At 43.4% G+C, this 12,071-nt stretch overlaps 2 protein-coding genes across 4 annotated transcripts; one reads left to right on the forward strand and one right to left on the reverse strand.

Annotated features, from left to right (window-relative positions):
• Nucleotides 1-1,409: 1,409 nt before the first annotated feature.
• Nucleotides 1,410-7,238, reverse strand: cpdp (CPD photolyase). Of its 3 annotated transcripts, none has more exons than XM_026149723.1 (10): nt 7,176-7,238; nt 5,845-6,221; nt 5,583-5,731; nt 5,088-5,270; nt 4,695-4,853; nt 3,873-4,071; nt 2,571-2,723; nt 2,307-2,428; nt 2,063-2,222; nt 1,410-1,971 (listed from the first exon to the last, which is right to left on the reverse strand). In XM_026149723.1, the coding sequence occupies exons 2-10, from the start codon at nt 6,104-6,106 to the stop codon at nt 1,823-1,825; spliced, it is 1,536 nt and encodes a 511-aa protein (XP_026005508.1). In that variant the 5' UTR covers nt 6,107-6,221; nt 7,176-7,238; the 3' UTR covers nt 1,410-1,822. The 3 variants fall into 3 exon arrangements, with proteins under 3 accessions (XP_026005508.1, XP_026005507.1, XP_026005506.1); XM_026149722.1 differs by lacking the exon at nt 7,176-7,238 and adding an exon at nt 6,402-6,535 and having other exon boundaries at nt 5,845-6,198; XM_026149721.1 differs by lacking the exon at nt 7,176-7,238 and adding an exon at nt 6,402-6,535.
• LOC113010629 (UAP56-interacting factor) lies at nt 6,660-11,844 on the forward strand. Its single transcript, XM_026149800.1, has 9 exons — nt 6,660-6,857; nt 7,024-7,161; nt 7,275-7,438; nt 9,730-9,878; nt 10,016-10,088; nt 10,203-10,258; nt 10,423-10,497; nt 11,060-11,186; nt 11,274-11,844. Exons 1-9 carry the CDS (start codon nt 6,785-6,787, stop codon nt 11,373-11,375), a joined length of 957 nt encoding a protein of 318 aa, XP_026005585.1. The 5' UTR covers nt 6,660-6,784; the 3' UTR covers nt 11,376-11,844.
• The last annotated feature ends 227 nt before the right edge of the window (nt 11,845-12,071 follow it).

Genomic DNA, 12,071 nt, shown 5'->3' on the forward strand with positions numbered 1-12,071 from the left:
TGCTGAGGTGTCCATGTGGGCTGTCTGTTAATCTTATTATGAGGCTAAAAGGGCTTGTCAGCCTCGTTAGCCTTTTTTTTGAGGCGATCATGTGAAAACGCTACTGAAGGTCACTAGAGCAGCACTAGCACAAAAAATGTGTGTGGTTAAATGTTTTGAAAATGTTTCCTTATAATTCTGTGATAGTCAGCAGCATATTTATATATCAAATATCAGCAGTGATAATCCTGCCAGAAGTTTAGACAAGGTCAGTCATTCAGGAGATAATTAGATACCAATGAAATTGTTTAGATCAATCAAGCCATTTACTCTAGGAAAATAACTCCCATCTCTGCAGCTGTTAACGTGACTCACAGCCCTACTCGCTGTCATTTAACCACACTATCACTAGCCACTTCATTAGGTACACTTTGCTAGTATCTGATTGGACCCCCTTTTACCTTCCGAACTTCCATAATTGTTTGCGCCATGGATTCAGCAAGACATGGGAAACATTCCTCTGAGATTCTGCTTCATGTCGACATGACAGCATCACACATTTGCTGCAGATTTGTCAGCTGCGTATCCATAATGGAAACCTGTTTCATCATATCCCCGAGTAAAACTGCTGATGCCAACGACTGTGCCTCTTTTAAATCACCATTTTTTCCCCCAATCTGATGCTCAGCAGGTCATCTTAACCATGTCTACATACTTAAACGTGTTGAGTTACTGCCATGCGATTGGCTGATTGGATGTTTGCACTACAAGCAAGCAGCAGAATAGGCATGCCTTATAAAGTTTAGCAGTGAGAGTATATCCTTTATGACTGTAACCTGTAAAAGTCTACTTCTCTGAGCTCATTTTAATTAAATGAGGAAAAACAGGTGAAGTATCTCTCTCCCCTGAAATGAACTGAGCACAACAAAAGAGGCCATCGCAAGGACGAGCTTTCATATGCCAATTTGTGACTTGGTGTTAAGCACGTCATTACCTATGTGGGCTGTTTTTATCCACTACTGAGGAGTGCAGTTAATTAGGCTGGATAGAATGGGTTTTGGTTCTGTTTAATTACATCTGAGCTCAATAAAAGCACATTTAGGGCTGTGATGAAACCCAGTGGCTGCAAACATGAGAATATTAACACTTTTCATTTAGATTCACTTTGGATCATGTGAGGTTCTCTAGTCTAGAGCATTATTTTTCCATCTGTTTGCTGACAGTTTATGCTAGATGTGTTTACAAAAAAACCCAAAAACAAAACACATATTGACCGGTTTGATTAGATTATGGGGAAAGCCTCTCATCAAACATAGCTGTAGGCAGCATTACTGAAAACCTTGGCTAAATGGTGAAAGAGTTGGATTCAAATTAAATTACGTCTCAGTCACTGTGGGTGGGAGTATGCTTTTGAGTAAAGAGCAGTTCAGTCTGTTAAAGAAACACGCTTTATTTCAAGTTTAAAGAAATAACAGTGAGAGAGTTGGAAATGATACAAGTGGACAGAAAATGACTTCAAACTTGTATTAAAAACCGAACGACGGTAGTAATGTGATTGTTTTTATGGTGCTTTTATATTAACAAAGCCCAAAGTGCTTTCTCTAAAGCTCACTTTAAAATGCCACAAACAGCCTACAGTTTTATTATGCATGAACACGTCTGAATATTTAGTAAAAGTGTCGACGCAAGCAAGAATAGAGCGAATGTTTTGAACAAAACAAGCTGTGAAGAACAGAACAAAAAACAGAAAGGCTGTAACAAGAAAAAAATGTCCCTGAGGCCAAGGTGTAAGAGATCCACGCTGTCGAGCGCTTTTAACGCATCCTTCCAAACATATCGTGCTTCAAAGACTTTTAGGACAGTACTTTCTCTCAAACTGAGCCACGTTAAACTTCCGAAGGCAGCCTTTGTAGTTCATGTAGCGGATCTTCCCGAATACGGCTCTCTCCGCCCAGCCCTGGTCATGGATGCCGCAAATAGACCACATACAACCTACGAGACCAAAATGCAGCAGAGTGTGTGAGAGTGTGGGAGAAAACGAATGCATATTTGATCAAATAAGTCTAAATAAATCCGTTCTTACCGACAAAGCCGTTAGGGTCTTGACCATCCAGCTCGTAGCGATCGTTTAGGTACAGAGCGATGGAGAGCGCCTCCTCTGGGGAAGAAGTCCACTCCAGGATCTTTTTGGCCCAGTACATCCTCAAGAAACCATGCATCTTCCCCTCTGTAACCATCTGGTACTAATGGTGGTGATGCAGCAGTTAGAAAAAGCACAACATGGACCGAATGTGTTCAAACATTTCATTTTAGACTGAACGTTGTACCTGAGCTGCGTTCCACAGCTTGTCATGAGTCTTTGCTTCCTCCAGCTGCTCACGCGTGTAGAGATACGGCCTCTCGTCTTTGGCATGGTCTTTTAAGGTCTTCTGAGCCCACTCATACGCACCTATGAGACGCAGACACAAATATATTTAAACAAAAACACTTGTGAAGCTGAATAACTTCTATTCAACTAAATTTGCTTGCGATCCATCCGACTGACGTCACAGCAATCGACAGGATGCAATTTTAATGAGGTCTCCACTGACCCTCCACGCTGTCGTATTTCTTGTTGTAGAAACAGAAGTTGTCAGTCAGCTCTCGACGCACCACCAGCTCTTCGATGAAGGCCGGTACGGACTGACTTGCATTCTTCCCGTTGCGCTGAACCTGCCAAGCCACACGCTGGGCCGAAATCTGGCCTAAAAGGACCAGGAAGACAAAAAGGCAGATATGGAGAGGAGAAGCAATTAAAATGTCTTTCCCGGTTCAGAGAACGTGCGGCAATCTTTCAGAGCTAAACTGTTCTGTGATGTGGTGCCACGGTTGCTCTCTTTGAACTTGTAAAGATGTTCAGTGTCTGCGGAGCCGTGAAGGAAAGGCATTAATATTCAAAACACAGGCGTGCTGATGCCTTCTGGATGTCCGAGATAACCGGACCAATAAAAGTTGTGAGTATAACTGCTGTCTTAAGCAATGAACTCAAGGGGGAGGTCATATGGGAAGTGTGTAGGACACTTTTATCATTTAGGGACATAATTTTAAACCATCTATAAAAGCAACACTCTGAACTCACCCACATTATCAAAAGTCTCAAGGAGATCTACAAAGAAGGCAGTCAAGTTTTTCTTGAAGAGGATTACAGCAGTTATTGCGCGACGAACAGACTGAACAGAACACCAAGATGCTATTAAGGATTCTTCTCCAGATGTACTGCACTAAAGTCTTAAGCCACCTGTCATGTATTCATATTTTGCTTCCAAGTAGCCAGACTTTCTTGTTATTTTTAAAGTGGTCCTGTGCAAAAGTTCTCTAAGTTTTCTGAAGTTCTTTCAAAGTTTCTCTTTTCTTTTTATCTTACTCGTTTTTAGTCCTGAGGACTGCTTTGTTAAGCCACTTAACACTGACTGTGACTCACTCAAGAATAAAAAAGCCTCCTAACTCAAGGGATGAACCAGTGTTTGGTCTGCGCATAACAGACAACTTAGTAAGGAACCAACTTTAAATTGTATCTTTAGGCACTTTGCAACTAGCAGCCTGTCAGAAAACACATTTGTTCCCATTTATTTTGTTAAATCTACAAAAAATATGCCAATTCTGTCATTGTTTGACAGGCATAAAAAAAAAAATAGTATTTTTGCACCAGCAACATGATTCCTAAAAAGCTTTTAGCTCCAAACTAGTCATATCTTGTGCAGTGTGTCCTTAAGACATTTTGAAGAAACTGGACAAGTGCAGGACAAAAGCAGAATTGGCAGGACTAATCAACTAGAGCATATGAATAATATTAGAGAGTCATGTCCTTAAGAAAACTCTTTTTTTAAATTCAGAGTTTTACACAGAATACTGACCAAAGCGGAGCCAGGGGGAAAGCTGGCTCAGGGCGGGAGCGTTTGGGTCGTTGCGTTGGCTGCCAAACAGTTTAAGTCGTACATCAATGAAGGACTCCAGCATGTCCATCCCTGCTTTGGTGCCCGGCTTGGCCCATTCTGGCTCTTTTACATTTCTGTCAACATCCAGGGAGGCTAGGGTTTTGTCCCAGTCTACTCCCTGTGAGGTAAAGAAGCGAGAAAGGAGAAAAGATCAGTCGCAGCTGAGAGGGATGAGTTTAAACATATACAGTGGTGCTACAGAGATCTGACAACTTCAAAAGCAAAGGAGAAAATTCTTCTTTTTTTTTTTTTTTATCCAGCTAGAAAAATATCAAGTGGGGGGGGGGGGGGGGGGGGGGGAGGGGAGTCAAACTGTGTGTAGCATATCAATCTCAACCCTGGAGCAAAAGCACATACCCCTGCAGCTTTAATAACTACTACAAGGGGAAAGAGAGCTTTAACTTTTGGACAGTTAAAAAAAATTCCAGTTTATACCGAGTCATCAATAAATAATGTGTGGAAGTGAGGATAGAGTTGAAGGGTAAAAGTGTGTGCTTTCTGGCAGCAGCTCGACTTCCAGGCTCCCCGTCGATGAGCCTCCCTGACAGCTTACTTGCCTCGCAATTGATTTTAGAACAACAACCCCAAAGCAATGAATAATTTCATGACCTCTAGAAGATCAATTGTAATTGTTTACCAACTGATCCAAAAGTCTTTGAACTCACTATAAATTATAAATACGCCGCTTTTATTCTCAGTACATTCAACATTTATTCACTTCACTGTTTCTCGAGCGCTTACTTTGGCGGTTCTCGTAGCAGTGTGTGGGTGTGCGTCTACCAGGGGAAAATCAGTGAGGAACTCTGGTAACAGATTGGTAATTTTTCCTCTGATCGTCCGAGCGGAGTACTCCTGTTTAGGTGAAGCTACCCAGCAGGGAACAATATTGTGGGCATCAACCTATAAAAGGAAAATAGAGTGTTCAAGAAATAATGACAGGAAAAACAAAGTCAATACGCATGAAATGAGAATGAGGTCTGCTGCATCAGTTTTCATACCTATTACTTTGGAATCAGGGGAACAAATAAAGAGAGAAAACAGCCTGGGGACAGACAATAAGCAGGATACAGAGCATCCTATCAGCACACACCTCCTGCAAATTGGATTTCAGAAAGTGAGGGTTTTTTTTCATACCTGTATGAAGGGAATGTCTTTGGAAAGTTTCTTTTTGACGTCCTCCAACCACTGCAGCGGCTCTCTGATAGGAGAGAAGTCTGTCACCACGGCCCCAAAGCTGTGGTCGGACACAAAGCCGGGGAGAACTTTCTCCGGAGCGCCGTGCAGCAAGTGGAACTGGACGTTTAACTGTTCACATTCCTGTTATATGGGCAGAAGAGCAAGAGTGAGGCTGGTTCACTGATGATGTACCTGCAACTACAACTAGACTCAAACAAGAGCGATTCCTCTGGTCTGGTGTAGTACTGCACAACTAATATACGAAATATTTCTCATATAACAATAGATACAAGTTTCTATCACAAAGATCCTTTTATTAAGCTCTGTTTATAAAACAATGCATTTTAAATTACACATGTAAAACAAGAAGCACTCAGAGAGCTCCCACCCGTGCAGTATTTACTTTAAAAGAATAGTATTATATTCACTATATGTTCATTTTGATGTTTGTACCTTTGCAACTTCTTCCAGCCCCTTCAGCATGAAGCTGTAATGTCTCAGAGTAGACAGCTCTGATTTGGGCACTACCAAACAGAAACAGACATGCAGAGGGAGGTTCTCCTTCACAGCGAGCCGCTGGGCATGGATCAGTGCCCAGTTATCTAAACACACAGAGGGAATGCGCACATACGTCATGAGAAGAGACAGTGAGAAAATGCAAACCAAACAGAGGCTGCGCCATTGCTGCACTGCTGGCTCTGCTTTGATGGGTCACCTTGTACTCTCTGATCTCTTAACATCCAGTAGAGGACACCCTCAGAGCCCTGCTTTATCTTTTCAGTATCAGATAGAAAACGCAGGCGCTTTTTGTTGAACTTCACGTCTTTCTTTTCTGATCTCTGCAGCTGCACAAGACTTTGCAGCCAGCCCCCAACTTTCTCCTTCTTCTCCTGCTTGACGGGAGCCAGCTTCTGCTGCTTGGCACGGTGATCCTTTCCAGCCGTTGCAGAAGATGCCTTGCGTTTCGTGCCTGACATGGTGGGCTGGCAGCTGAAGAAACTGGTCAGGAAGAAGAGTGCGGGGCTGCTGGGCCTCTGATGATGGTGAGGAAGAAGCTTTAAGAAGCGCCCTGGTGCACAAAAAGGTGATGTACTGCAGGAAATCGAATAGAAACAGCGAAACTCAAAATTCAGAGTTTTTGCAGATGTGAGCAAAACAGTTACAGACTGGAAAACTTTCTATGAACAAAGCGACACTGCAAACTACAAGAACTGAGTCAACGGGGAAGCTCAATTAAACGTGTTTATAGTGATTCCTTCTACGGACACATACCTCCTCCAAACACAGTGCAGCATACAGGGTGGGAAGCTTCAACTGATGCAGGCTCCGCTCGAGTGGACAACAAAACGTGAAATTAAACGAATAAACAACAGACTGAGTAGCCGTCGTGACAGCAGCAGCCAGGCGTCTGAAACCCGCGGCGTTTTCTCTTACACAACCACTTACATGAGCGCGCTGGTCCGGGTTTTGTAACGCTGTGTTTTCATTGAATTGAAATACACTTCCCACAGTGCATGTCTGTCACGTCTTCACGGGGCATGCGCGGCAGAGGCGGTTTGTGTCTGTTCTAGCGTATACAGGAAAGGAGCGGATAGCTAGCACGGCTGCTAACTACATTTCTGTGTCCACTTGGGTTGTTCGCTGTGGTTTGAAGTATGAGCATGGGGGATTTCACAGCAGACCGAGGGAAAAGGACACCTATACCGGATAAAGTCGACATGTCCTTGGGTAAGGCCCTCACACAGCTATGAGCAACGTTACTAAAATAGATTGCAAGCTAATATTACTAGCACCTAACTACTGGGAGGTCGCCAGTAGCTAGCTAGGCTAGACAGGCAGCACTTGTCAGAGGGCTCGCAGATGTTGATCACTGCTCGTGTGATGATTTTAACAGATGACATTATTCGGCTGAACAAAAAAGAGCAACAGTTAAGGAGACAGGCCAATGTGAACCGCCGACCAGTGAAGAAGAAAGGCCGCTTAATCCAAGGAAAGGGAGTTTCACAGAGGACTGCAGGACCAGCCCAGAGAGGTGTGTTCGCTTACGTTTTCTCAGTTATTATTAGCTTCGTAGGTATGCTTCTCTTTTTCACCCCAGTTGAAACAAGTGTGTTTATCTAATGTCGCTATTCCAATACTTACCAGGAGGTGGCATTCCCCGAGGAGGAGGTCCCAAATTGAGAAACAGAAAGGTCCCACCAATAGTGGCTCGGAGACGGGGTCAGGGGGTCATCACGGGACTGGCGGCCAGGAGACCAGCGGCTCTGCTGAAGCGAGCCGGCACACTGAACAGATCAGCATTCAACCAGGTACTGGAGGACTGCACTGGAGGAGACATGAGCTATAGTCCATAATACTGCCCTGCCATCTTAACTGGCAAGCGCAGACCGTATTGTGGTTTTATTAAAGCGTGGGAATCACTCCAGCTTTTGAGGCCTTATTAGGGGGCAAAACACTGAGAAACCAGACCTGGAACACATACAGCTTTAATGGAGCCATGCTGGAAAATGACGCTACACCTTCATAAAGCAATGTTGGAATAATCAACTTAAGTCCTGCTAGTATTAGTTGTAAATCATATTCAAAGTACTTCTAAAGTGGACAAAAATATATAAATCTCTTAAAATTTGGTTCCATTTATTATGTTTTCCTAAAGTCAGTATAGCTTGTTGAATGTACCAGTAGGCCCACTTTCATCACAACCAGAGGTAGCTATTTTTCCCAATCTTGTCGCCTGGCAACAGACATCAGCATCTCTTGCATGTTGTCCAGGAACGTCAAACTTTCTTCGTTAGCCGTGTCCCCTGTGGTTGTTTGACCTGTTTAGATGCTGTTCCAGAGTGTTTCTCAAGAGGGATATCGTGCTCAGGAGGTAGCACACTTTGAAAGTTCAGAAATGTTTTAGTTCATTTTAGTTATTTCACATGATCGCTGCATCGATTGGTAGAAATCATTTAGCCTGTTTTAAGGTATACAAAAGTCAGAGAAGTTCCTGCGTTAGCATCGCTTTACAATATGTACACATGCAAAATTAAATTTCTGCTAAGTACTACTACTTTCTACCACAACCTCCATGAAATCAGGATGCTGTGTGGTCCCCAGTGTGGGCCAAAAACCTAAATGTGAAGGAAACTGCCTACTTTTCACAAAGTGTCCCCATGTGTGAGACCAGACACTTTATGTTGGAGCTCTGGGAGTGCAGACATGAATCAAGGATATAATTTGGTTCCCGATAATGAAAATATGGAAGGTTAAAGTTAACAATCTTTCTTATATTATGCTTTTGTCAAACAGAAAGTTTACAAACAGAGCACGTATATTAAGATCAAATGGAGAAAGAAATATTCTTTTTGAGTCACAATTAATTACCAAAATCCTGGTGAAAAAATACATCCAAATCTGATCTCTTTCATAGTGAAATTCAACAAATAAACACCTCATTTGACATGCACAGACAAAGTATTGGCACCCTTCCTGATTCTCCCCCCCCCCTCCCCATTTTTGTTACACTTAAATTAGATAATTAAACACATTTTAATATTAGACAGATAACCTGAGTGAATACAAAATGCAGCTTTAAAATGATGATTATTTGTTAAGGGAAAAAAAACTAACTGGCTCGTGTGTGGAAAAAGTAATTGGCCCTTAAACCTAATAACTGGTTGTGCCACCATTGGAAGCAAAATCTACAATCAAATGTTTGTGATCACTGGTAATGAGTCTTTCACATCGCTGTGGCTCTTTGTAGGTTTTTACGTTTTTTTATATTTAACCACATTGGAGGGTCTTTGAGCCAGAACAGCCCATTTAAGGTCGTGCCAGAGCTTCTCAGTCTGATTTCAGTCCAGATTTGAGGATGCCAGTACACTGAGAATGATTTTTCGAGCCATTCAGAGGTGGAACTTTCTGGTATCTTTCCGATCACTGTCCTGCTGCAGAACCTAAGTCAGGGGTAGGCAGCTCCAGGCCTCGAGGACCAGTGTCCTGTAGGTTTTAGACGTGTCCTTGATTTAACACAGCTAATTTTAATGGCTAAATTACCTCCTCAACATGTCTTGCAGTTCTACAGAGGCCTGGTGATGAACTAATCATTTGATTTGGGTATGATGACCCAGGGTGATATCTAAAACCTGCAGGATACAGGCATTTGAGGCCTAGAGTTGCCCACCCCTGACCTAATTGAAAGCAGAATTCCTGGTTCCATCAGTTGCATTAAGTCATCCATGCACTAAAGTAGCAAAGCAGTCCGAGACGGTCACACTACCACCGCCATGTTTGACTGTTAGTATGATGTTCTTAATGAAATACTGTGTTAGTTTTTTAGACTAAAACCTTCCACATGATATTTTGGTCCCTGAAAGCCCATTACTTTTTCACACAAGGGCAGGAAGGTTTGGATAGCTTTTCCCCTTAATAAAAAACTATTTTCAGGATAGTATCATCTTCTGAAGTGAAAAAGCAGTCCCATATTTTAGCGAACTTTTTCCACCTGATGTTACACAGAATCGCTTACTAACAACTAGTGTCTCGCTGTAAATAATTCCTCCTTTGAGTAAGTCTGCTGTACTTGAAAGTTCATGCCGTTCACGTCTTTTTTCAGAAAACAAGACAGAAAACAAGGCCCTTCTTTCAGCGCACTGAAACCCAGTACAGGAAGCCAGAGGTACAGAGGCGGCTGTACAGGCAGCCAGATCAACAGAGAGGCCCAAACGCCCCGTCAGTCAGGAGGCCTTTTCAACTGCGGCGACGGTGAGAATGTTTGCTTTTTATCACTCATTATGATTTCAGCTCTAGAGGAGGAGAGACCGATGTTATTCAGCTTTGATTCACCTACATAGTTTACACAGCTAGATTTTTTTATTTTATTTGTGCTCTGTTAATGCCAGACCGCTGCCGCCTGTCCAGCAGACTCAGAGGGAAGCACGACAGGCCACGTTTCTTTTTCGCAGGGGACTCAAGGTATCTGAGAGGTTACGTAGTGTGTTTGTTGTCTAAATCAAACCAGCAGTGAAGCTGGTCTTCGTGGCCATGTGGACTCTTCTCATTCTGCTTGTGCTTCATGTGTTTTAACAGGTACAAGCCCAAGTGCAGAAGCCAACTCCCCGCACACCTCCAGTCAGAACACGGCAGTGAGTATACTTCTGACAACCTGCGTTGTATGTTCATATGTGAGGAAGAGGAACTCGCACTGAGGATGTGAATCATTTAGAAGGGAAAGGGCACCGTTGTTGTCCGTTTTTGGGGTCTGTGTCTGTTTGTGTAACACGAGGCACCTTTTCCATTTGTCCAACAGGTGGCGCACATCGACAGCCAGCAGTGGAATCCTGACTGTTTCAATAGACAACCCCACAGCCAGGACACAGCCTGAGTGAGTACTCAGCAGGATCTCTGCAGTACACACTGATTTTAGACCTCGCTGTGAATGAAATGAGGGTTTTCGCTTGCTGTGGAAGAACTTCAGACGATCCAAAACGCTGCAGCAAGAGTATTAATGGGGAATAGCTTCGCTCTATTGGCTCTGGTTTAATCCATGACTGAGTTTCAAATCCTTCCCTTTAGGCTTGCTCATGGTTTCCAAAAGTAGAATAGGAGGCAGAGCCTTCAGCTATCACCTCTGCTGTGGAACCAGCTCCCAGTTTGGATTTAGGAGCCAGACAGTACTTTAAGTTTAAACTTGCCTTTTTGGTAAAGCCTATAGGGCTGGATCAGGTGCCTCTGGGCGACTTTCCATGATGCACTGAGCTTTTCTCCTCAGCTCCACCTCTTTTCTCTTCCTATATGTCTCTATGCCATTATTAAATGTCACCCACTCTCCTGTAGTATCTAGTTTGCACTATTTGTTTGTGTCTTTCCCCTTGCTGAAGGATGTCCTCCTGTCGACAGAAGGTAGTTCTTCCTTTTGTCTGACTGTCTTTGTGCCTTGTACTTAGGCCCCCAACAGCTTGGACCCTGCATCCCCCTGCTGCCAGTGTTGCCCCCGTGAAGATGGAAACTGTGGAGAAGAAGATACCAAAAGGAGTGCCTCTGCAGTTTGACATCAACAGTGTTGGAAAACCGGTGAGAGTGTGCTTGAGTGTCGTCTAATCCACAGATATAGGACAGTTTTCATTCCAGTGTTGTAACCTCGGACCTTTCTCCCCACAGCAAACGTCGATGACTCTGAACGAGCGATTCCGCATCCTAAAAGACCGACGCTCTGCCACAGCTCAGAGCAGTAAAGGCAGCAGATTCGTCACTGTTGGTTAGCTGACCGGAAGGAAGACACAGATGATACTCAAACGCTCCTCTGTCCTGCTCAGACTCACACGGCGAACCCCACCTCTCTGATGGAGCGGACAGTGCAGACCCCAATGCCTCGCTCTGCTAATTGGAGGGAAGGCAAAAAGCCACAGGACAAACAAGGATGATGTGCACAACTGTGAGGACTTGAGTATGAAAGAGTTTGTTGTAAAAGAAGCCCCCAATCATTGTTCATATCATTGTCCTCAGCTGTTTGTGTTGTGGACGTTCTGTACTGGAAATGACTGAGCCCCCCCCCCCCATTTGGTCTTGGGACATTTGACACTAATCAAAGTTGGCTTCAGAGTATTTCTTTTCAGAATGGACCTCTATGCATTTGCTAGAATGGCACGTATGTTCTCTTCACCTTTTTTGACATTTTTGAGAGTTGTTTTGTAATGTTTCTTTAAATAAATGGGTTTCTCTTTAAAGACTATTACAGCTTCTGATTGGTGGGTAGCACACTAATGCCCGACAAGACTCCCTGATATCATTGTGTTGGTGTTCTTGCTTCAGAAATTGTAGCTGTTGTTGCCATAACTACTCATATCTAACTCATATCTACAACTGACCAGTGAAGTTGAAGCCGTTGCTTAAATGCATAAGGAAGTCGGTGAGGTAGCATAAAGCAGAGAACTGGACCATCATATGACATATATGAGT

This window comes from Astatotilapia calliptera, chromosome 18, assembly GCF_900246225.1.
Source record: "Astatotilapia calliptera chromosome 18, fAstCal1.2, whole genome shotgun sequence".
NCBI classification, from domain to species: domain Eukaryota; kingdom Metazoa; phylum Chordata; class Actinopteri; order Cichliformes; family Cichlidae; genus Astatotilapia; species Astatotilapia calliptera.

Coding starts and splice junctions, on each gene's coding strand:
- LOC113010629 (XM_026149800.1), top strand. CDS start 6,785: ATGAGCATGGGGGATTTCACAGCAGACCGAGGGAAAAGGACACCTATA. Junction 6,858..7,023: donor TAAAGTCGACATGTCCTTGG/GTAAGGCCCTCA, acceptor TGATTTTAACAG/ATGACATTATTCGGCTGAAC. Junction 11,187..11,273: donor TCAACAGTGTTGGAAAACCG/GTGAGAGTGTGC, acceptor TTCTCCCCACAG/CAAACGTCGATGACTCTGAA.
- cpdp (XM_026149721.1), bottom strand. CDS start 6,424: ATGCTGCACTGTGTTTGGAGGAG. Junction 6,222..6,401: donor CTGCACTGTGTTTGGAGGAG/GTATGTGTCCGT, acceptor GATTTCCTGCAG/TACATCACCTTTTTGTGCAC. Junction 5,271..5,582: donor GGCTGGAAGAAGTTGCAAAG/GTACAAACATCA, acceptor CCCATATAACAG/GAATGTGAACAGTTAAACGT.